Genomic DNA, 22,432 nt, shown 5'->3' with positions numbered 1-22,432 from the left:
ACTGTTCTCTTACCTTGCCCGGTATAACCAGGTCCTGGATCCCTGTCAGAACTGTTCTCTTACCCTGCCCGGTATAACCAGGTCCTGGATCCCTGTCAGAACTGTTCTCTTACCCTGCCCGGTATAACCAGGTCCTGGATCCCTAACAGAACTGTTCTCTTACCCTGCCCGGTATAACCAGGTCCTGGATCCCTGTCAGATCTTTCTTCAGTTCTAGAAGCTTCTGGATGTTCTCCATCTTCATCATGGTTCCCTGAAGCTGCAGCACCATCTCTGATATATCAGCTAGGGCAGCTAGAGGAGGAGAGTTAGTACACACCATCTCTGATATATCAACTAGGGCAGCTAGAGGAGGAGAGTTAGTACACACACCATCTCTGATATATCAGCTAGAGGAGGAGAGTTAGTACACACACCATCTCTGATATATCAGCTAGAGGAGGAGAGTTAGTACACACACCATCTCTGATATATCAGCTAGAGGAGGAGAGCTAGTACACACCATCTCTGATATATCAGCTAGAGGAGGAGAGTTAGTACACACACCATCTCTGATATATCAGCTAGGGCAGCTAGAGGAGGAGAGTTAGTACACACACCATCTCTGATATATCAGCTAGAGGAGGAGAGTTAGTACACACCATCTCTGATATATCAACTAGGGCAGCTAGAGGAGGAGAGTTAGTACACACACCATCTCTGATATATCAGCTAGGGCAGCTAGAGGAGGAGAGCTAGTACACACACCATCTCTGATATATCAGCTAGGGCAGCTAGAGGAGGAGAGTTAGTACACACACCATCTCTGATATATCAGCTAGAGGAGGAGAGCTAGTACACACCATCTCTGATATATCAGCTAGAGGAGGAGAGTTAGTACACACACCATCTCTGATATATCAGCTAGGGCAGCTAGAGGAGGAGAGTTAGTACACACACCATCTCTGATATATCAACTAGGGCAGCTAGAGGAAGAAAGTTAGTACACACACCATCTCTGATATATCAGCTAGGGCAGCTAGAGGAAGAGAGTTAGTACACACACCATCTCTGATATATCAACTAGGGCAGCTAGAGGAGGAGAGTTAGTACACACACCATCTCTGATATATCAGCTAGGGCAGCTAGAGGAGGAGAGTTAGTACACACCATCTCTGATATATCAGCTAGGGCAGCTAGAGGAAGAGAGTTAGTACACACACCATCTCTGATATATCAGCTAGAGGAGGAGAGTTAGTACACACCATCTCTGATATATCAGCTAGAGGAGGAGAGTTAGTACACACACCATCTCTGATATATCAGCTAGAGGAGGAGAGTTAGTACACACCATCTCTGATATATCAGCTAGAGGAGGAGAGTTAGTACACACCATCTCTGATATATCAGCTAGGGCAGCTAGAGGAGGAGAGTTAGTACACACCATCTCTGATATATCAGCTAGGGCAGCTAGAGGAAGAGAGTTAGTACACACCATCTCTGATATATCAACTAGGGCAGCTAGAGGAGGAGAGTTAGTACACACACCATCTCTGATATATCAGCTAGGGCAGCTAGAGGAGGAGAGTTAGTACACACACCATCTCTGATATATCAGCTAGGGCAGCTAGAGGAGGAGAGTTAGTACACACCATCTCTGATATATCAGCTAGGGCAGCTAGAGGAGGAGAGTTAGTACACACCATCTCTGATATATCAACTAGGGCAGCTAGAGGAGGAGAGTTAGTACACACCATCTCTGATATATCAGCTAGAGGAGGAGAGTTAGTACACACCATCTCTGATATATCAGCTAGAGGAGGAGAGTTAGTACACACCATCTCTGATATATCAGCTAGGGCAGCTAGAGGAGGAGAGTTAGTACACACCATCTCTGATATATCAACTAGGGCAGCTAGAGGAGGAGAGTTAGTACACACACCATCTCTGATATATCAACTAGGGCAGCTAGAGGAAGAGAGTTAGTACACACACCATCTCTGATATATCAGCTAGAGGAGGAGAGTTAGTACACACACCATCTCTGATATATCAGCTAGAGGAGGAGAGTTAGTACACACACCATCTCTGATATATCAGCTAGAGGAGGAGAGTTAGTACACACACCATCTCTGATATATCAGCTTGGGCAGCTAGAGGAAGAGAGTTAGTACACACACCATCTCTGATATATCAGCTAGAGGAGGAGAGCTAGTACACACACCATCTCTGATATATCAGCTAGGGCAGCTAGAGGAGGAGAGTTAGTACACACCATCTCTGATATATCAGCTAGGGCAGCTAGAGGAGGAGAGCTAGTACACACACCATCTCTGATATATCAACTAGGGCAGCTAGAGGAGGAGAGCTAGTACACACACCATCTCTGATATATCAGCTAGAGGAGGAGAGCTAGTACACACACCATCTCTGATATATCAGCTAGGGCAGCTAGAGGAGGAGAGTTAGTACACACCATCTCTGATATATCAGCTAGGGCAGCTAGAGGAGGAGAGCTAGTACACACACCATCTCTGATATATCAGCTAGAGGAGGAGAGTTAGTACACACCATCTCTGATATATCAGCTAGAGGAGGAGAGTTAGTACACACCATCTCTGATATATCAGCTAGAGGAGGAGAGTTAGTACACACCATCTCTGATATATCAGCTAGGGCAGCTAGAGGAGGAGAGCTAGTACACACACCATCTCTGATATATCAGCTAGAGGAGGAGAGTTAGTACACACACCATCTCTGATATATCAGCTAGAGGAGGAGAGTTAGTACACACACCATCTCTGATAGGGCAGCTAGGGGAGCAGGGTTCTCTCTGAGATATTAACTAGAGGAGCAGGGTTCTCTCTGAGATATTAACTAGGGGAGCAGGGTTCTCTGAGATATTAACTAGAGGAGCAGGGTTCTCTCTGAGATATTAACTAGAGGAGCAGGGTTCTCTCTGAGATATTAACTAGAGGAGCAGGGTTCTCTCTGAGATATTAACTAGAGGAGCAGGGTTCTCTCTGAGATATTAACTAGAGGAGCAGGGTTCTCTCTGAGATATTAACTAGAGGAGCAGGGTTCTCTCTGAGATATTAACTAGAGGAGCAGGGTTCTCTCTGAGATATTAACTAGAGGAGCAGGGTTCTCTCTGAGATATTAACTAGAGGAGCAGGGTTCTCTCTGAGATATTAACTAGAGGAGCAGGGTTCTCTCTGAGATATTAACTAGAGGAGCAGGGTTCTCTCTGAGATATTAACTAGAGGAGCAGGGTTCTCTCTGAGATATTAACTAGAGGAGCAGGGTTCTCTGAGATATTAACTAGGGGAGCAGGGTTCTCTCTGAGATATTAACTAGAGGAGCAGGGTTCTCTCTGAGATATTAACTAGAGGAGCAGGGTTCTCTCTGAGATATTAACTAGAGGAGCAGGGTTCTCTCTGAGATATTAACTAGAGGAGCAGGGTTCTCTCTGAGATATTAACTAGGGGAGCAGGGTTCTCTCTGAGATATTAACTAGAGGAGCAGGGTTCTCTCTGAGATATTAACTAGAGGAGCAGGGTTCTCTCTGAGATATTAACTAGAGGAGCAGGGTTCTCTCTGAGATATTAACTAGAGGAGCAGGGTTCTCTCTGAGATATTAACTAGGGGAGCAGGGTTCTCTCTGAGATATTAACTAGGGGAGCAGGGTTCTCTCTGAGATATTAACTAGAGGAGCAGGGTTCTCTCTGAGATATTAACTAGAGGAGCAGGGTTCTCTCTGAGATATTAACTAGAGGAGCAGGGTTCTCTCTGAGATATTAACTAGAGGAGCAGGGTTCTCTCTGAGATATTAACTAGAGGAGCAGGGTTCTCTCTGAGATATTAACTAGAGGAGCAGGGTTCTCTCTGAGATATTAACTAGAGGAGCAGGGTTCTCTCTGAGATATTAACTAGAGGAGCAGGGTTCTCTGAGATATTAACTAGAGGAGCAGGGTTCTCTCTGAGATATTAACTAGGGGAGCAGGGTTCTCTCTGAGATATTAACTAGGGGAGCAGGGTTCTCTCTGAGATATTAACTAGAGGAGCAGGGTTCTCTCTGAGATATTAACTAGAGGAGCAGGGTTCTCTGAGATATTAACTAGATGAGCAGGGTTCTCTCTGAGATATTAACTAGAGGAGCAGGGTTCTCTGAGATATTAACTAGAGGAGCAGGGTTCTCTCTGAGATATTAACTAGGGGAGCAGGGTTCTCTCTGAGATATTAACTAGAGGAGCAGGGTTCTCTCTGAGATATTAACTAGGGGAGCAGGGTTCTCTCTGAGATATTAACTAGAGGAGCAGGGTTCTCTCTGAGATATTAACTAGAGGAGCAGGGTTCTCTCTGAGATATTAACTAGGGGAGCAGGGTTCTCTCTGAGATATTAACTAGAGGAGCAGGGTTCTCTCTGAGATATTAACTAGAGGAGCAGGGTTCTCTCTGAGATATTAACTAGAGGAGCAGGGTTCTCTCTGAGATATTAACTAGAGGAGCAGGGTTCTCTCTGAGATATTAACTAGAGGAGCAGGGTTCTCTCTGAGATATTAACTAGAGGAGCAGGGTTCTCTGAGATATTAACTAGAGGAGCAGGGTTCTCTCTGAGATATTAACTAGAGGAGCAGGGTTCTCTCTGAGATATTAACTAGAGGAGCAGGGTTCTCTCTGAGATATTAACTAGAGGAGCAGGGTTCTCTCTGAGATATTAACTAGAGGAGCAGGGTTCTCTCTGAGATATTAACTAGAGGAGCAGGGTTCTCTCTGAGATATTAACTAGGGGAGCAGGGTTCTCTGAGATATTAACTAGAGGAGCAGGGTTCTCTCTGAGATATTAACTAGAGGAGCAGGGTTCTCTCTGAGATATTAACTAGAGGAGCAGGGTTCTCTCTGAGATATTAACTAGAGGAGCAGGGTTCTCTCTGAGATATTAACTAGGGGAGCAGGGTTCTCTCTGAGATATTAACTAGAGGAGCAGGGTTCTCTCTGAGATATTAACTAGAGGAGCAGGGTTCTCTCTGAGATATTAACTAGAGGAGCAGGGTTCTCTCTGAGATATTAACTAGAGGAGCAGGGTTCTCTCTGAGATATTAACTAGAGGAGCAGGGTTCTCTCTGAGATATTAACTAGAGGAGCAGGGTTCTCTCTGAGATATTAACTAGAGGAGCAGGGTTCTCTCTGAGATATTAACTAGAGGAGCAGGGTTCTCTCTGAGATATTAACTAGAGGAGCAGGGTTCTCTCTGAGATATTAACTAGGGGAGCAGGGTTCTCTCTGAGATATTAACTAGAGGAGCAGGGTTCTCTCTGAGATATTAACTAGAGGAGCAGGGTTCTCTCTGAGATATTAACTAGAGGAGCAGGGTTCTCTCTGAGATATTAACTAGAGGAGCAGGGTTCTCTCTGAGATATTAACTAGAGGAGCAGGGTTCTCTCTGAGATATTAACTAGAGGAGCAGGGTTCTCTCTGAGATATTAACTAGAGGAGCAGGGTTCTCTCTGAGATATTAACTAGAGGAGCAGGGTTCTCTCTGAGATATTAACTAGAGGAGCAGGGTTCTCTCTGAGATATTAACTAGAGGAGCAGGGTACTCTCTGAGATATTAACTAGAGGAGCAGGGTTCTCTCTGAGATATTAACTAGAGGAGCAGGGTTCTCTCTGAGATATTAACTAGAGGAGCAGGGTTCTCTCTGAGATATTAACTAGAGGAGCAGGGTTCTCTCTGAGATATTAACTAGAGGAGCAGGGTTCTCTCTGAGATATTAACTAGAGGAGCAGGGTTCTCTCTGAGATATTAACTAGATGAGCAGGGTTCTCTCTGAGATATTAACTAGAGGAGCAGGGTTCTCTCTGAGATATTAACTAGGGGAGCAGGGTTCTCTGAGATATTAACTAGAGGAGCAGGGTTCTCTCTGAGATATTAACTAGAGGAGCAGGGTTCTCTCTGAGATATTAACTAGAGGAGCAGGGTTCTCTGAGATATTAACTAGAGGAGCAGGGTTCTCTCTGAGATATTAACTAGAGGAGCAGGGTTCTCTGAGATATTAACTAGAGGAGCAGGGTTCTCTCTGAGATATTAACTAGAGGAGCAGGGTTCTCTCTGAGATATTAACTAGAGGAGCAGGGTTCTCTCTGAGATATTAACTAGAGGAGCAGGGTTCTCTCTGAGATATTAACTAGAGGAGCAGGGTTCTCTCTGAGATATTAACTAGAGGAGCAGGGTTCTCTCTGAGATATTAACTAGAGGAGCAGGGTTCTCTCTGAGATATTAACTAGAGGAGCAGGGTTCTCTCTGAGATATTAACTAGAGGAGCAGGGTTCTCTCTGAGATATTAACTAGAGGAGCAGGGTTCTCTCTGAGATATTAACTAGAGGAGCAGGGTTCTCTCTGAGATATTAACTAGAGGAGCAGGGTTCTCTCTGAGATATTAACTAGAGGAGCAGGGTTCTCTCTGAGATATTAACTAGAGGAGCAGGGTTCTCTCTGAGATATTAACTAGAGGAGCAGGGTTCTCTCTGAGATATTAACTAGAGGAGCAGGGTTCTCTCTGAGATATTAACTAGAGGAGCAGGGTTCTCTCTGAGATATTAACTAGAGGAGCAGGGTTCTCTCTGAGATATTAACTAGAGGAGCAGGGTTCTCTCTGAGATATTAACTAGAGGAGCAGGGTTCTCTGAGATATTAACTAGAGGAGCAGGGTTCTCTCTGAGATATTAACTAGAGGAGCAGGGTTCTCTCTGAGATATTAACTAGAGGAGCAGGGTTCTCTGAGATATTAACTAGAGGAGCAGGGTTCTCTCTGAGATATTAACTAGAGGAGCAGGGTTCTCTCTGAGATATTAACTAGAGGAGCAGGGTTCTCTCTGAGATATTAACTAGGGGAGCAGGGTTCTCTCTGAGATATTAACTAGAGGAGCAGGGTTCTCTCTGAGATATTAACTAGAGGAGCAGGGTTCTCTCTGAGATATTAACTAGAGGAGCAGGGTTCTCTCTGAGATATTAACTAGAGGAGCAGGGTTCTCTCTGAGATATTAACTAGAGGAGCAGGGTTCTCTCTGAGATATTAACTAGAGGAGCAGGGTTCTCTCTGAGATATTAACTAGAGGAGCAGGGTTCTCTCTGAGATATTAACTAGGGGAGCAGGGTTCTCTCTGAGATATTAACTAGGGGAGCAGGGTTCTCTCTGAGATATTAACTAGAGGAGCAGGGTTCTCTCTGAGATATTAACTAGGGGAGCAGGGTTCTCTCTGAGATATTAACTAGAGGAGCAGGGTTCTCTGCTGTAACCTACCTCTGCTGTCTCTGAAGTCTTGGTGTGTGGGGGGGTAGTGTTTACACAGTCTCTCCAGAATCAGTTTGTAGTGCAGCAGGCGATGCAGGGGGCGCAGCAGGAACATGTTGAGGGACAGGTAACACACCTTCCGCTGCTCAAACTCTCGACACACCTCCTCCAGCCGCTGGGACGCACGGCACGAACGCTCCAACTCAACCAACACCTCACCGTGACGCTGCAGGAGGGACGTCAACTGCTGCTGGGGCAGAGAGGAGAGGGGTAGGTTAGGTAGAAGATGTAGGGGTTAGAGACAGAGGAGAGGGGTAGGTAGAAGATGTAGGGGTTAGAGAGAGAGGGGAGGGGTAGGTAGAAGATGTAGGGGTTAGAGAGAGAGAGGATAGGGGTAGGTTAGGTAGAAGATGCAGGGGTTAGGGAGAGAGGAGAGGGGTAGGTAGAAGATGTAGGGTTAGAGAGAGAGGAGAGGGGTAGGTTAGGTAGAAGATGTAGGGGTTAGAGAGAGAGGAGAGGGGTAGGTAGAAGATGTAGGGGTTAGGGAGAGAGGAGAGGGGTAGGTAGAAGATGTAGGGGTTAGGGAGAGAGGAGAGGGGTAGGTAGAAGATGTAGGGGTTAGGGAGAGAGGAGAGGGGTAGGTAGAAGATGTAGGGGTTAGAGAGAGAGGAGAGGGGTAGGTTAGGTAGAAGATGTAGGGGTTAGAGAGAGAGGAGAGGGGTAGGTTAGGTAGAAGATGTAGGGGTTAGAGAGAGAGGAGAGGGGTAGGTAGAAGATGCAGGGGTTAGAGAGAGAGGAGAGGGGTAGGTAGAAGATGCAGGGGTTAGAGAGAGAGGAGAGGGGTAGGTAGAAGATGCAGGGGTTAGAGAGAGAGGAGAGGGGTAGGGTAGGTAGAAGATGTAGGGGTTAGAGAGAGAGGAGAGGGGTAGGTTAGGTAGAAGATGTAGGGGTTAGGGAGAGAGGAGAGGGGTAGGTTAGGTAGAAGATGTAGGGGTTAGAGAGAGAGGAGAGGGGTAGGTAGAAGATGTAGGGGTTAGGGAGAGAGGAGAGGGGTAGGGTAGGTAGAAGATGTAGGGGTTAGAGAGAGAGGAGAGGGGTAGGTAGAAGATGTAGGGGTTAGGGAGAGAGGAGAGGGGTAGGTTAGGTAGAAGATGTAGGGGTTAGAGAGAGAGGAGAGGGTTAGGTTAGGTAGAAGATGTAGGGTTAGAGAGAGAGGAGAGGGGTAGGTAGAAGATGTAGGGGTTAGAGAGAGAGAGGAGAGGCGTAGGTTAGGTAGAAGATGCAGGGGTTAGAGAGAGAGGGGTAGGTTAGGTAGAAGATGTAGGGGTTAGAGAGAGAGGAGAGGGGTAGGGTAGGTAGAAGATGTAGGGGTTAGAGAGAGAGGGGTAGGTTAGGTAGAAGATGTAGGGGTTAGAGAGAGAGGAGAGGGGTAGGTAGAAGATGTAGGGGTTAGAGAGAGAGGAGAGGGGTAGGTTAGAAGATGTAGGGGTTAGAGAGAGAGGAGAGGGGTAGGTTAGGTAGAAGATGTAGGGGTTAGAGAGAGAGGAGAGGGGTAGGTAGAAGATGTAGGGGTTAGGGAGAGAGGAGAGGGGTAGGTTAGGTAGAAGATGTAGGGTTAGAGAGAGAGGAGAGGGGTAGGTAGAAGATGTAGGGGTTAGAGAGAGAGGAGAGGGGTAGGTTAGGTAGAAGATGTAGGGGTTAGAGAGAGAGGAGAGGGGTAGGGTAGGTAGAAGATGTAGGGGTTAGAGAGAGAGGGGTAGGTTAGGTAGAAGATGTAGGGGTTAGAGAGAGAGGAGAGGGGTAGGTAGAAGATGTAGGGGTTAGAGAGAGAGGAGAGGGGTAGGTAGAAGATGTAGGGGTTAGAGAGAGAGGAGAGGGGTAGGTAGAAGATGCAGGGGTTAGAGCGAGAGGAGAGGGGTAGGTTAGGTAGAAGATGTAGGGGTTAGAGAGAGAGGAGAGGGGTAGGTTAGGTAGAAGATATAGGGGTTAGGGAGAGAGGAGAGGGGTAGGTTAGAAGATGTAGGGGTTAGGGAGAGAGGGGTAGGTTAGGTAGAAGATGTAGGGGTTAGAGAGAGGAGAGGGGTAGGTAGAAGATGTAGGGGTTAGGGAGAGAGGAGAGGGGTAGGTAGAAGATGTAGGGTTAGAGAGAGAGGAGAGGGGTAGGTAGAAGATGCAGGGGTTAGAGAGAGAGGAGAGGGGTAGGTTAGGTAGAAGATGTAGGGGTTAGAGAGAGAGGAGAGGGGTAGGGTAGGTAGAAGATGTAGGGGTTAGAGAGAGAGGGGTAGGTTAGGTAGAAGATGTAGGGGTTAGAGAGAGAGGAGAGGGGTAGGTAGAAGATGTAGGGGTTAGAGAGAGAGGAGAGGGGTAGGTAGAAGATGTAGGGGTTAGAGAGAGAGGAGAGGGGTAGGTAGAAGATGTAGGGGTTAGAGAGAGAGGAGAGGGGTAGGTTAGGTAGAAGATGTAGGGGTTAGAGAGAGAGGAGAGGGGTAGGTTAGGTAGAAGATGTAGGGGTTAGGGAGAGAGGAGAGGGGTAGGTTAGAAGATGTAGGGGTTAGGGAGAGAGGGGTAGGTTAGGTAGAAGATGTAGGGGTTAGAGAGAGGAGAGGGGTAGGTAGAAGATGTAGGGGTTAGGGAGAGAGGAGAGGGGTAGGTAGAAGATGTAGGGTTAGAGAGAGAGGAGAGGGGTAGGTAGAAGATGCAGGGGTTAGAGAGAGAGGGGTAGGTTAGGTAGAAGATATAGGGGTTAGGGAGAGAGGAGAGGGGTAGGTTAGAAGATGTAGGGGTTAGGGAGAGAGGGGTAGGTTAGGTAGAAGATGTAGGGGTTAGAGAGAGGAGAGGGGTAGGTAGAAGATGTAGGGGTTAGGGAGAGAGGAGGGGGTAGGTTAGGTAGAAGATGTAGGGGTTAGAGAGAGAGGAGAGGGGTAGGTTAGGTAGAAGATGTAGGGGTTAGAGAGAGAGGAGAGGGGTAGGTTAGGTAGAAGATGTAGGGTTAGAGAGAGAGAAGAGGGGTAGGTTAGGTAGAAGATGTAGGGGTTAGAGAGAGAGGAGAGGGGTAGGGTAGGTAGAAGATGTAGGGGTTAGAGAGAGGAGAGGGGTAGGTAGAAGATGTAGGGGTTAGGGAGAGAGGAGGGGGTAGGTTAGGTAGAAGATGTAGGGGTTAGAGAGAGAGGAGAGGGGTAGGTTAGGTAGAAGATGTAGGGGTTAGGGAGAGAGGAGAGGGGTAGGTTAGGTAGAAGATGTAGGGGTTAGAGAGAGAGGAGAGGGGTAGGGTAGGTAGAAGATGTAGGGGTTAGGGAGAGAGGAGAGGGGTAGGTAGAAGATGTAGGGGTTAGGGAGAGAGGAGAGGGGTAGGTAGAAGATGTAGGGTTAGAGAGAGAGGAGAGGGGTAGGTAGAAGATGTAGGGGTTAGAGAGAGAGAGGTAGGTTAGGTAGAAGATGTAGGGGTTAGGGAGAGAGGAGAGGGGTAGGTAGAAGATGTAGGGGTTAGAGAGAGAGGAGAGGGGTAGGTAGAAGATGTAGGGGTTAGGGAGAGAGGAGAGGGGTAGGTAGAAGATGTAGGGGTTAGGGAGAGAGGAGAGGGGTAGGTAGAAGATGTAGGGGTTAGAGAGAGAGGAGAGGGGTAGGTAGAAGATGCAGGGGTTAGAGAGAGAGGAGGTAGGTTAGGTAGAAGATGTAGGGGTTAGGGAGAGAGGAGAGGGGTAGGTTAGAAGATGTAGGGGTTAGGGAGAGAGGGGTAGGTTAGGTAGAAGATGTAGGGGTTAGAGAGAGGAGAGGGGTAGGTAGAAGATGTAGGGGTTAGGGAGAGAGGAGGGGGTAGGTTAGGTAGAAGATGTAGGGGTTAGAGAGAGAGGAGAGGGGTAGGTTAGGTAGAAGATGTAGGGGTTAGAGAGAGAGGAGAGGGGTAGGTTAGGTAGAAGATGTAGGGGTTAGAGAGAGAGGAGAGGGGTAGGTTAGGTAGAAGATGTAGGGGTTAGGAGAGAGGAGAGGGGTAGGTAGAAGATGTAGGGGTTAGGGAGAGAGGAGGGGGTAGGTTAGGTAGAAGATGTAGGGGTTAGAGAGAGAGGAGAGGGGTAGGTTAGGTAGAAGATGTAGGGGTTAGGAGAGAGAGGAGAGGGGTAGGTTAGGTAGAAGATGTAGGGGTTAGAGAGAGAGGAGAGGGGTAGGTAGGTAGAAGATGTAGGGGTTAGGGAGAGAGGAGAGGGGTAGGTAGAAGATGTAGGGGTTAGAGAGAGAGGAGAGGGGTAGGTAGAAGATGTAGGGGTTAGAGAGAGAGAGGGTAGGTTAGGTAGAAGATGTAGGGGTTAGGGAGAGAGGAGAGGGGTAGGTAGAAGATGTAGGGGTTAGAGAGAGAGGAGAGGGGTAGGTAGAAGATGTAGGGGTTAGGGAGAGAGGAGAGGGGTAGGTAGAAGATGTAGGGGTTAGGGAGAGAGGAGAGGGGTAGGTAGAAGATGTAGGGGTTAGAGAGAGAGGAGAGGGGTAGGTTAGGTAGAAGATGTAGGGGTTAGAGAGAGAGGAGAGGGGTAGGTTAGGTAGAAGATGTAGGGGTTAGGGAGAGAGGAGAGGGGTAGGTAGAAGATGTAGGGGTTAGAGAGAGAGGAGAGGGGTAGGTAGAAGATGTAGGGGTTAGAGAGAGAGGAGAGGGGTAGGTAGAAGATGTAGGGGTTAGGGAGAGAGGAGGGGGTAGGTTAGGTAGAAGATGTAGGGGTTAGAGAGAGAGGAGAGGGGTAGGTTAGGTAGAAGATGTAGGGGTTAGAGAGAGAGGAGAGGGGTAGGTAGAAGATGTAGGGGTTAGAGAGAGAGGAGAGGGGTAGGTAGAAGATGTAGGGTTAGAGAGAGAGGAGAGGGGTAGGTTAGGTAGAAGATGTAGGGTTTAGGAGAGAGGAGAGGGGTAGGTAGAAGATGTAGGGGTTAGAGAGAGAGGGGTAGGTTAGGTAGAAGATGTAGGGGTTAGAGAGAGAGGAGAGGGGTAGGTAGAAGATGTAGGGGTTAGAGAGAGAGGAGAGGGGTAGGTTAGGTAGAAGATGTAGGGGTTAGAGAGAGAGAGGAGAGGAGTAGGTTAGGTAGAAGATGTAGGGGTTAGAGAGAGAGGAGAGGGGTAGGTAGAAGATGCAGGGGTTAGAGAGAGAGGGGTAGGTTAGGTAGAAGATGTAGGGGTTAGGGAGAGAGGAGAGGGGTAGGTTAGAAGATGTAGGGGTTAGGGAGAGAGGGGTAGGTTAGGTAGAAGATGTAGGGGTTAGAGAGAGGAGAGGGGTAGGTAGAAGATGTAGGGGTTAGGGAGAGAGGAGGGGGTAGGTTAGGTAGAAGATGTAGGGGTTAGAGAGAGAGGAGAGGGGTAGGTTAGGTAGAAGATGTAGGGGTTAGAGAGAGAGGAGAGGGGTAGGTTAGGTAGAAGATGTAGGGGTTAGAGAGAGAGGAGAGGGGTAGGTTAGGTAGAAGATGTAGGGGTTAGAGAGAGAGGAGAGGGTAGGGTAGGTAGAAGATGTAGGGGTTAGGAGAGAGGAGAGGGGTAGGTAGAAGATGTAGGGGTTAGGGAGAGAGGAGGGGGTAGGTTAGGTAGAAGATGTAGGGGTTAGAGAGAGAGGAGAGGGGTAGGTTAGGTAGAAGATGTAGGGGTTAGGGAGAGAGGAGAGGGGTAGGTTAGGTAGAAGATGTAGGGGTTAGAGAGAGAGGAGAGGGGTAGGGTAGGTAGAAGATGTAGGGGTTAGAGAGAGAGGAGAGGGGTAGGTAGAAGATGTAGGGGTTAGAGAGAGAGGAGAGGGGTAGGTTAGGTAGAAGATGTAGGGGTTAGAGAGAGAGGAGAGGGGTAGGTAGAAGATGTAGGGGTTAGGGAGAGAGGAGAGGGGTAGGTAGAAGATGTAGGGGTTAGGGAGAGAGGAGAGGGGTAGGTAGAAGATGTAGGGGTTAGAGAGAGAGGAGAGGGGTAGGTAGAAGATGTAGGGGTTAGAGAGAGAGGAGAGGGGTAGGTTAGGTAGAAGATGTAGGGGTTAGAGAGAGAGGAGAGGGGTAGGTTAGGTAGAAGATGTAGGGGTTAGAGAGAGAGGAGAGGGGTAGGTAGAAGATGTAGGGGTTAGAGAGAGAGGAGAGGGGTAGGTAGAAGATGTAGGGGTTAGAGAGAGAGGAGAGGGGTAGGGTAGGTAGAAGATGTAGGGGTTAGAGAGAGAGGAGAGGGGTAGGTAGAAGATGTAGGGGTTAGAGAGAGAGGAGAGGGGTAGGTAGAAGATGTAGGGGTTAGAGAGAGAGGAGAGGGGTAGGTTAGGTAGAAGATGTAGGGGTTAGGAGAGAGGAGAGGGGTAGGTAGAAGATGTAGGGGTTAGGAGAGAGGAGAGGGGTAGGTTAGGTAGAAGATGTAGGGGTTAGAGAGAGAGGAGAGGGGTAGGTAGAAGATGTAGGGGTTAGGGAGAGAGGAGAGGGGTAGGTTAGGTAGAAGATGTAGGGGTTAGAGAGAGAGGAGAGGGGTAGGTTAGGTAGAAGATGTAGGGGTTAGAGAGAGAGGAGAGGGGTAGGTAGAAGATGTAGGGGTTAGAGAGAGAGGAGAGGGTAGGTTAGGTAGAAGATGTAGGGGTTAGAGAGAGAGGAGAGGGGTAGGTTAGGTAGAAGATGTAGGGGTTAGAGAGAGAGGAGAGGGGTAGGTAGGTAGAAGATGTAGGGGTTAGAGAGAGGAGAGGGGTAGGTTAGGTAGAAGATGTAGGGGTTAGAGAGAGAGGAGAGGGGTAGGTAGAAGATGTAGGGGTTAGAGAGAGAGGAGAGGGGTAGGTAGAAGATGTAGGGGTTAGAGAGAGAGGAGAGGGGTAGGTAGAAGATGTAGGGGTTAGGGAGAGAGGAGAGGGTTAGGTAGAAGATGTAGGGGTTAGAGAGAGAGGAGAGGGGTAGGTAGAAGATGTAGGGGTTAGGGAGAGAGGAGAGGGTAGGTTAGGTAGAAGATGTAGGGGTTAGAGAGAGAGGAGAGGGGTAGGTAGAAGATGTAGGGGTTAGAGAGAGAGGAGAGGGGTTAGGTAGAAGATGTAGGGGTTAGAGAGAGAGGAGAGGGGTAGGTAGAAGATGTAGGGGTTAGGAGAGAGGAGAGGGGTAGGTTAGGTAGAAGATGTAGGGGTTAGAGAGAGAGGAGAGGGGTAGGTAGAAGATGTAGGGGTTAGAGAGAGAGGAGAGGGGTAGGTAGAAGATGTAGGGGTTAGAGAGAGAGGAGAGGGGTAGGTTAGGTAGAAGATGTAGGGGTTAGAGAGAGAGGAGAGGGTAGGTTAGGTAGAAGATGTAGGGGTTAGAGAGAGAGGAGAGGGGTAGGTAGAAGATGTAGGGGTTAGAGAGAGAGGAGAGGGGTAGGTTAGGTAGAAGATGTAGGGGTTAGAGAGAGAGGAGAGGGGTAGGTTAGGTAGAAGATGTAGGGGTTAGAGAGAGAGGAGAGGGGTAGGTTAGGTAGAAGATGTAGGGGTTAGAGAGAGAGGAGAGGGGTAGGTTAGGTAGAAGATGTAGGGGTTAGAGAGAGAGGAGAGGGGTAGGTAGAAGATGTAGGGGTTAGAGAGAGAGGGGTAGGTTAGGTAGAAGATGTAGGGGTTAGAGAGAGAGGAGAGGGGTAGGTAGGTAGAAGATGTAGGGGTTAGAGAGAGAGAGGGGTAGGTTAGGTAGAAGATGTAGGGGTTAGAGAGAGAGGAGAGGGGTAGGTAGAAGATGTAGGGGTTAGAGAGAGAGGAGAGGGGTAGGTAGAAGATGTAGGGGTTAGAGAGAGAGGAGAGGGGTAGGTTAGGTAGAAGATGTAGGGGTTAGAGAGAGAGGAGAGGGGTAGGTAGAAGATGTAGGGGTTAGGAGAGAGGAGAGGGGTAGGTTAGGTAGAAGATGTAGGGGTTAGAGAGAGAGGAGAGGGGTAGGTAGAAGATGTAGGGGTTAGAGAGAGAGGAGAGGGTTAGGTAGAAGATGTAGGGGTTAGAGAGAGAGGAGAGGGGTAGGTAGAAGATGTAGGGGTTAGGGAGAGAGGAGAGGGGTAGGTTAGGTAGAAGATGTAGGGGTTAGAGAGAGAGGAGAGGGGTAGGTAGAAGATGTAGGGGTTAGAGAGAGAGGAGAGGGGTAGGTAGAAGATGTAGGGGTTAGAGAGAGAGGAGAGGGGTAGGTTAGGTAGAAGATGTAGGGGTTAGAGAGAGAGGAGAGGGGTAGGTTAGGTAGAAGATGTAGGGGTTAGAGAGAGAGGAGAGGGGTAGGTAGAAGATGTAGGGGTTAGAGAGAGAGGAGAGGGGTAGGTAGAAGATGTAGGGGTTAGAGAGAGAGGAGAGGGGTAGGTAGAAGATGTAGGGGTTAGGAGAGAGGAGAGGGGTAGGTAGAAGATGTAGGGGTTAGAGAGAGAGGAGAGGGGTAGGTAGAAGATGTAGGGGTTAGAGAGAGAGGAGAGGGGTAGGTTAGGTAGAAGATGTAGGGGTTAGAGAGAGAGGAGAGGGGTAGGTTAGGTAGAAGATGTAGGGGTTAGAGAGAGAGGAGAGGGGTAGGTAGAAGATGTAGGGGTTAGAGAGAGAGGAGAGGGGTAGGTAGAAGATGTAGGGGTTAGAGAGAGAGGAGAGGGGTAGGTAGGTAGAAGATGTAGGGGTTAGAGAGAGAGGAGAGGGGTAGGTAGAAGATGTAGGGGTTAGAGAGAGAGGAGAGGGGTAGGTAGAAGATGTAGGGGTTAGAGAGAGAGGAGAGGGGTAGGTTAGGTAGAAGATGTAGGGGTTAGGGAGAGAGGAGAGGGGTAGGTAGAAGATGTAGGGGTTAGGAGAGAGGAGAGGGGTAGGTTAGGTAGAAGATGTAGGGGTTAGAGAGAGAGGAGAGGGGTAGGTAGAAGATGTAGGGGTTAGAGAGAGAGGAGAGGGGTAGGTTAGGTAGAAGATGTAGGGGTTAGAGAGAGAGGAGAGGGGTAGGTTAGGTAGAAGATGTAGGGGTTAGAGAGAGAGGAGAGGGGTAGGTAGAAGATGTAGGGGTTAGAGAGAGAGGAGAGGGTAGGTTAGGTAGAAGATGTAGGGGTTAGAGAGAGAGGAGAGGGGTAGGTTAGGTAGAAGATGTAGGGGTTAGAGAGAGAGGAGAGGGGTAGGTTAGGTAGAAGATGTAGGGGTTAGAGAGAGAGGAGAGGGGTAGGTTAGGTAGAAGATGTAGGGGTTAGAGAGAGAGGAGAGGGGTAGGTAGAAGATGTAGGGGTTAGAGAGAGAGGAGAGGGGTAGGTAGAAGATGTAGGGGTTAGAGAGAGAGGAGAGGGGTAGGTAGAAGATGTAGGGGTTAGAGAGAGAGGAGAGGGGTAGGTAGAAGATGTAGGGGTTAGAGAGAGAGGAGAGGGGTAGGTAGAAGATGTAGGGGTTAGAGAGAGAGGAGAGGGGTAGGTTAGGTAGAAGATGTAGGGGTTAGAGAGAGAGGAGAGGGGTAGGTAGAAGATGTAGGGGTTAGAGAGAGAGGAGAGGGTAGGTTAGGTAGAAGATGTAGGGGTTAGAGAGAGAGGAGAGGGGTAGGTAGAAGATGTAGGGGTTAGGGAGAGAGGAGAGGGGTAGGTTAGGTAGAAGATGTAGGGGTTAGAGAGAGAGGAGAGGGGTAGGTAGAAGATGTAGGGGTTAGAGAGAGAGGAGAGGGGTAGGTAGAAGATGTAGGGGTTAGAGAGAGAGGAGAGGGGTAGGTTAGGTAGAAGATGTAGGGGTTAGAGAGAGAGGAGAGGGGTAGGTTAGGTAGAAGATGTAGGGGTTAGAGAGAGAGGAGAGGGGTAGGTAGAAGATGTAGGGGTTAGAGAGAGAGGAGAGGGGTAGGTTAGGTAGAAGATGTAGGGGTTAGAGAGAGAGGAGAGGGGTAGGTTAGGTAGAAGATGTAGGGGTTAGAGAGAGAGGAGAGGGGTAGGTTAGGTAGAAGATGTAGGGGTTAGAGAGAGAGGAGAGGGGTAGGTTAGGTAGAAGATGTAGGGGTTAGAGAGAGAGGAGAGGGGTAGGTAGAAGATGTAGGGGTTAGAGAGAGAGGAGAGGGTAGGTTAGGTAGAAGATGTAGGGGTTAGAGAGAGAGGAGAGGGGTAGGTTAGGTAGAAGATGTAGGGGTTAGGAGAGAGGAGAGGGGTAGGTTAGGTAGAAGATGTAGGGGTTAGAGAGAGAGGAGAGGGGTAGGTAGAAGATGTAGGGGTTAGAGAGAGAGGAGAGGGGTAGGTAGAAGATGTAGGGGTTAGAGAGAGAGGAGAGGGGTAGGTTAGGTAGAAGATGTAGGGGTTAGAGAGAGAGGAGAGGGGTAGGTAGAAGATGTAGGGGTTAGGGAGAGAGGAGGGGGTAGGTTAGGTAGAAGATGTAGGGGTTAGAGAGAGAGGAGAGGGGTAGGTAGAAGATGTAGGGGTTAGAGAGAGAGGAGAGGGGTAGGTAGAAGATGTAGGGGTTAGAGAGAGAGGAGAGGGGTAGGTAGAAGATGTAGGGGTTAGGGAGAGAGGAGAGGGGTAGGTTAGGTAGAAGATGTAGGGGTTAGAGAGAGAGGAGAGGGGTAGGTAAGGTAGAAGATGTAGGGGTTAGAGAGAGAGGAGAGGGGTAGGTAGAAGATGTAGGGGTTAGAGAGAGAGGAGAGGGGTAGGTTAGGTAGAAGATGTAGGGGTTAGAGAGAGAGGAGAGGGGTAGGTTAGGTAGAAGATGTAGGGGTTAGAGAGAGAGGAGAGGGGTAGGTAGAAGATGTAGGGGTTAGAGAGAGAGGAGAGGGGTAGGTTAGGTAGAAGATGTAGGGGTTAGAGAGAGAGGAGAGGGGTAGGTAGAAGATGTAGGGGTTAGAGAGAGAGGAGAGGTAGGTTAGGTAGAAGATGTAGGGGTTAGAGAGAGAGGAGAGGGGTAGGTTAGGTAGAAGATGTAGGGGTTAGAGAGAGAGGAGAGGGTAGGTTAGGTAGAAGATGTAGGGGTTAGAGAGAGAGGAGAGGGGTAGGTAGAAGATGTAGGGGTTAGAGAGAGAGGAGAGGGGTAGGTTAGGTAGAAGATGTAGGGGTTAGAGAGAGAGGAGAGGGGTAGGTAGAAGATGTAGGGGTTAGAGAGAGAGGAGAGGGGTAGGTTAGGTAGAAGATGTAGGGGTTAGAGAGAGAGGAGAGGGGTAGGTAGGTAGAAGATGTAGGGGTTAGGAGAGAGGAGAGGGGTAGGTAGGTAGAAGATGTAGGGGTTAGAGAGAGAGGAGAGGGGTAGGTTAGGTAGAAGATGTAGGGGTTAGAGAGAGAGGAGAGGGGTAGGTAGAAGATGTAGGGGTTAGAGAGAGAGGAGAGGGTAGGTTAGGTAGAAGATGTAGGGGTTAGAGAGAGAGGAGTGGGGTAGGTAGAAGATGTAGGGGTTAGAGAGAGAGGAGAGGGGTAGGTAGAAGATGTAGGGGTTAGAGAGAGAGGAGAGGGGTAGGTAGAAGATGTAGGGGTTAGAGAGAGAGGAGAGGGGTAGGTTAGGTAGAAGATGTAGGGGTTAGAGAGAGAGGAGAGGGGTAGGTAGAAGATGTAGGGGTTAGGAGAGAGGAGAGGGGTAGGTTAGGTAGAAGATGTAGGGGTTAGAGAGAGAGGAGAGGGGTAGGTAGAAGATGTAGGGGTTAGGAGAGAGGAGAGGGTAGGTTAGGTAGAAGATGTAGGGGTTAGAGAGAGAGGAGAGGGGTAGGTTAGGTAGAAGATGTAGGGGTTAGAGAGAGAGGAGAGGGGTAGGTTAGGTAGAAGATGTAGGGGTTAGAGAGAGAGGAGAGGGGTAGGTTAGGTAGAAGATGTAGGGGTTAGAGAGAGAGGAGAGGGGTAGGTAGAAGATGTAGGGGTTAGGGAGAGAGGAGAGGGGTAGGTTAGGTAGAAGATGTAGGGGTTAGAGAGAGAGGAGAGGGGTAGGTTAGGTAGAAGATGTAGGGGTTAGGAGAGAGGAGAGGGGTAGGTAGGTAGAAGATGTAGGGGTTAGAGAGAGAGGAGAGGGGTAGGTTAGGTAGAAGATGTAGGGGTTAGAGAGAGAGGAGAGGGGTAGGTAGAAGATGTAGGGGTTAGAGAGAGAGGAGAGGGGTAGGTAGAAGATGTAGGGGTTAGGAGAGAGGAGAGGGGTAGGTTAGGTAGAAGATGTAGGGGTTAGAGAGAGAGGAGAGGGGTAGGTAGAAGATGTAGGGGTTAGAGAGAGAGGAGAGGGGTAGGTTAGGTAGAAGATGTAGGGGTTAGAGAGAGAGGAGAGGGGTAGGTAGAAGATGTAGGGGTTAGAGAGAGAGGAGAGGGGTAGGTAGAAGATGTAGGGTTAGAGAGAGAGGAGAGGGGTAGGTAGAAGATGTAGGGGTTAGAGAGAGAGGAGAGGGGTAGGTTAGGTAGAAGATGTAGGGGTTAGAGAGAGAGGAGAGGGGTAGGTAGAAGATGTAGGGGTTAGAGAGAGAGGAGAGGGGTAGGTTAGGTAGAAGATGTAGGGGTTAGAGAGAGAGGAGAGGGGTAGGTAGAAGATGTAGGGGTTAGAGAGAGAGGAGAGGGGTAGGTTAGGTAGAAGATGTAGGGGTTAGAGAGAGAGGAGAGGGGTAGGTTAGGTAGAAGATGTAGGGGTTAGAGAGAGAGGAGAGGAGGTTAGGTAGAAGATGTAGGGGTTAGAGAGAGAGGAGAGGGGTAGGTAGAAGATGTAGGGGTTAGAGAGAGAGGAGAGGGGTTAGGTAGAAGATGTAGGGGTTAGAGAGAGAGGAGAGGGGTAGGTTAGGTAGAAGATGTAGGGGTTAGAGAGAGAGGAGAGGGGTAGGTAGAAGATGTAGGGGTTAGAGAGAGAGGAGAGGGGTAGGTAGAAGATGTAGGGGTTAGAGAGAGAGGAGAGGGGTAGGTTAGGTAGAAGATGTAGGGGTTAGAGAGAGAGGAGAGGGGTAGGTAGAAGATGTAGGGGTTAGAGAGAGAGGAGAGGGGTAGGTTAGGTAGAAGATGTAGGGGTTAGAGAGAGAGGAGAGGGGTAGGTAGGTAGAAGATGTAGGGGTTAGGGAGAGAGGAGAGGGGTAGGTTAGGTAGAAGATGTAGGGGTTAGAGAGAGAGGAGAGGGGTAGGTAGAAGATGTAGGGGTTAGAGAGAGAGGAGAGGGGTAGGTTAGGTAGAAGATGTAGGGGTTAGAGAGAGAGGAGAGGGGTAGGTTAGGTAGAAGATGTAGGGGTTAGAGAGAGAGGAGAGGGTAGGTAGGTAGAAGATGTAGGGGTTAGAGAGAGAGGAGAGGGGTAGGTTAGGTAGAAGATGTAGGGGTTAGAGAGAGAGGAGAGGGGTAGGTAGGTAGAAGATGTAGGGGTTAGAGAGAGAGGAGAGGGGTAGGTTAGGTAGAAGATGTAGGGGTTAGAGAGAGAGGAGAGGGGTAGGTTAGGTAGAAGATGTAGGGGTTAGAGAGAGAGGAGAGGGGTAGGTAGAAGATGTAGGGGTTAGAGAGAGAGGAGAGGGGTAGGTAGAAGATGTAGGGGTTAGGAGAGAGGAGAGGGGTAGGTTAGGTAGAAGATGTAGGGGTTAGAGAGAGAGGAGAGGGGTAGGTAGAAGATGTAGGGGTTAGGGAGAGAGGAGAGGGGTAGGTTAGGTAGAAGATGTAGGGGTTAGAGAGAGAGGAGAGGGGTAGGTTAGGTAGAAGATGTAGGGGTTAGAGAGAGAGGAGAGGGGTAGGTAGAAGATGTAGGGGTTAGAGAGAGAGGAGAGGGTAGGTAGGTAGAAGATGTAGGGGTTAGAGAGAGAGGAGAGGGGTAGGTAGAAGATGTAGGGGTTAGGAGAGAGGAGAGGGGTAGGTTAGGTAGAAGATGTAGGGGTTAGAGAGAGAGGAGAGGGGTAGGTAGAAGATGTAGGGGTTAGAGAGAGAGGAGAGGGGTAGGTAGAAGATGTAGGGGTTAGAGAGAGAGGAGAGGGGTAGGTAGAAGATGTAGGGGTTAGAGAGAGAGGAGAGGGGTAGGTTAGGTAGAAGATGTAGGGGTTAGAGAGAGAGGAGAGGGGTAGGTAGAAGATGTAGGGGTTAGGAGAGAGGAGAGGGGTAGGTTAGGTAGAAGATGTAGGGGTTAGAGAGAGAGGAGAGGGGTAGGTAGAAGATGTAGGGGTTAGGGAGAGAGGAGAGGGGTAGGTTAGGTAGAAGATGTAGGGGTTAGAGAGAGAGGAGAGGGGTAGGTTAGGTAGAAGATGTAGGGGTTAGAGAGAGAGGAGAGGGGTAGGTAGAAGATGTAGGGGTTAGAGAGAGAGGAGAGGGGTAGGTTAGGTAGAAGATGTAGGGGTTAGAGAGAGAGGAGAGGGGTAGGTAGAAGATGTAGGGGTTAGAGAGAGAGGAGAGGTAGGTTAGGTAGAAGATGTAGGGGTTAGAGAGAGAGGAGAGGGGTAGGTTAGGTAGAAGATGTAGGGGTTAGAGAGAGAGGAGAGGAGGTTAGGTAGAAGATGTAGGGGTTAGAGAGAGAGGAGAGGGGTAGGTAGAAGATGTAGGGGTTAGAGAGAGAGGAGAGGGGTAGGTAGAAGATGTAGGGGTTAGAGAGAGAGGAGAGGGGTAGGTTAGGTAGAAGATGTAGGGGTTAGAGAGAGAGGAGAGGGGGTAGGTAGAAGATGTAGGGGTTAGGGAGAGAGGAGAGGGGTAGGTTAGGTAGAAGATGTAGGGGTTAGAGAGAGAGGAGAGGGGTAGGTAGAAGATGTAGGGGTTAGAGAGAGAGGAGAGGGGTAGGTTAGGTAGAAGATGTAGGGGTTAGAGAGAGAGGAGAGGGGTAGGTAGGTAGAAGATGTAGGGGTTAGAGAGAGAGGAGAGGGGTAGGTTAGGTAGAAGATGTAGGGGTTAGAGAGAGAGGAGAGGGGTAGGTAGAAGATGTAGGGGTTAGAGAGAGAGGAGAGGGGTAGGTAGGTAGAAGATGTAGGGGTTAGAGAGAGAGGAGAGGGGTGGAGGTAGAAGATGTAGGGGTTAGGGAGAGAGGAGAGGGGTAGGTTAGGTAGAAGATGTAGGGGTTAGAGAGAGAGGAGAGGGGTAGGTTAGGTAGAAGATGTAGGGGTTAGGGAGAGAGGAGAGGGGTAGGTAGAAGATGTAGGGGTTAGGGAGAGAGGAGAGGGGTAGGTTAGGTAGAAGATGTAGGGGTTAGAGAGAGAGGAGAGGGGTAGGTAGAAGATGTAGGGGTTAGGGAGAGAGGAGAGGGGTAGGTTAGGTAGAAGATGTAGGGGTTAGAGAGAGAGGAGAGGGGTAGGTAGAAGATGTAGGGGTTAGGGAGAGAGGAGAGGGGTAGGTTAGGTAGAAGATGTAGGGGTTAGGAGAGAGGAGAGGGGTAGG

At 49.1% G+C, this 22,432-nt stretch overlaps 1 protein-coding gene across 5 annotated transcripts in view; it reads right to left on the bottom strand.

The window, feature by feature from the left end:
* Positions 1–22,432, bottom strand: part of LOC129840540 (FERM, ARHGEF and pleckstrin domain-containing protein 1-like) — a 181,541-nt gene that overhangs the window by 24,111 nt on the left and 134,998 nt on the right. For 4 of the 5 annotated variants that reach the window (XM_055908476.1, XM_055908479.1, XM_055908480.1 and 1 more), the window contains exons 18-19: positions 7,281–7,521; positions 164–294 (exon numbers count right to left, since the gene is read on the bottom strand). In XM_055908476.1, coding sequence (XP_055764451.1) covers positions 164–294; positions 7,281–7,521 — 372 coding nt within the window. The remainder of the gene's footprint in view (positions 1–163; positions 295–7,280; positions 7,522–22,432) is intronic. The other variant, XM_055908477.1, reaches the window with a different exon arrangement.

Source organism: Salvelinus fontinalis, chromosome 41 (genome assembly GCF_029448725.1).
Source record: "Salvelinus fontinalis isolate EN_2023a chromosome 41, ASM2944872v1, whole genome shotgun sequence".
Lineage (NCBI taxonomy): Eukaryota > Metazoa > Chordata > Actinopteri > Salmoniformes > Salmonidae > Salvelinus > Salvelinus fontinalis.
The sequence above is the reverse complement of the archived record's forward strand: the minus strand, read 5'-3'. Positions and strand labels throughout refer to the sequence as shown.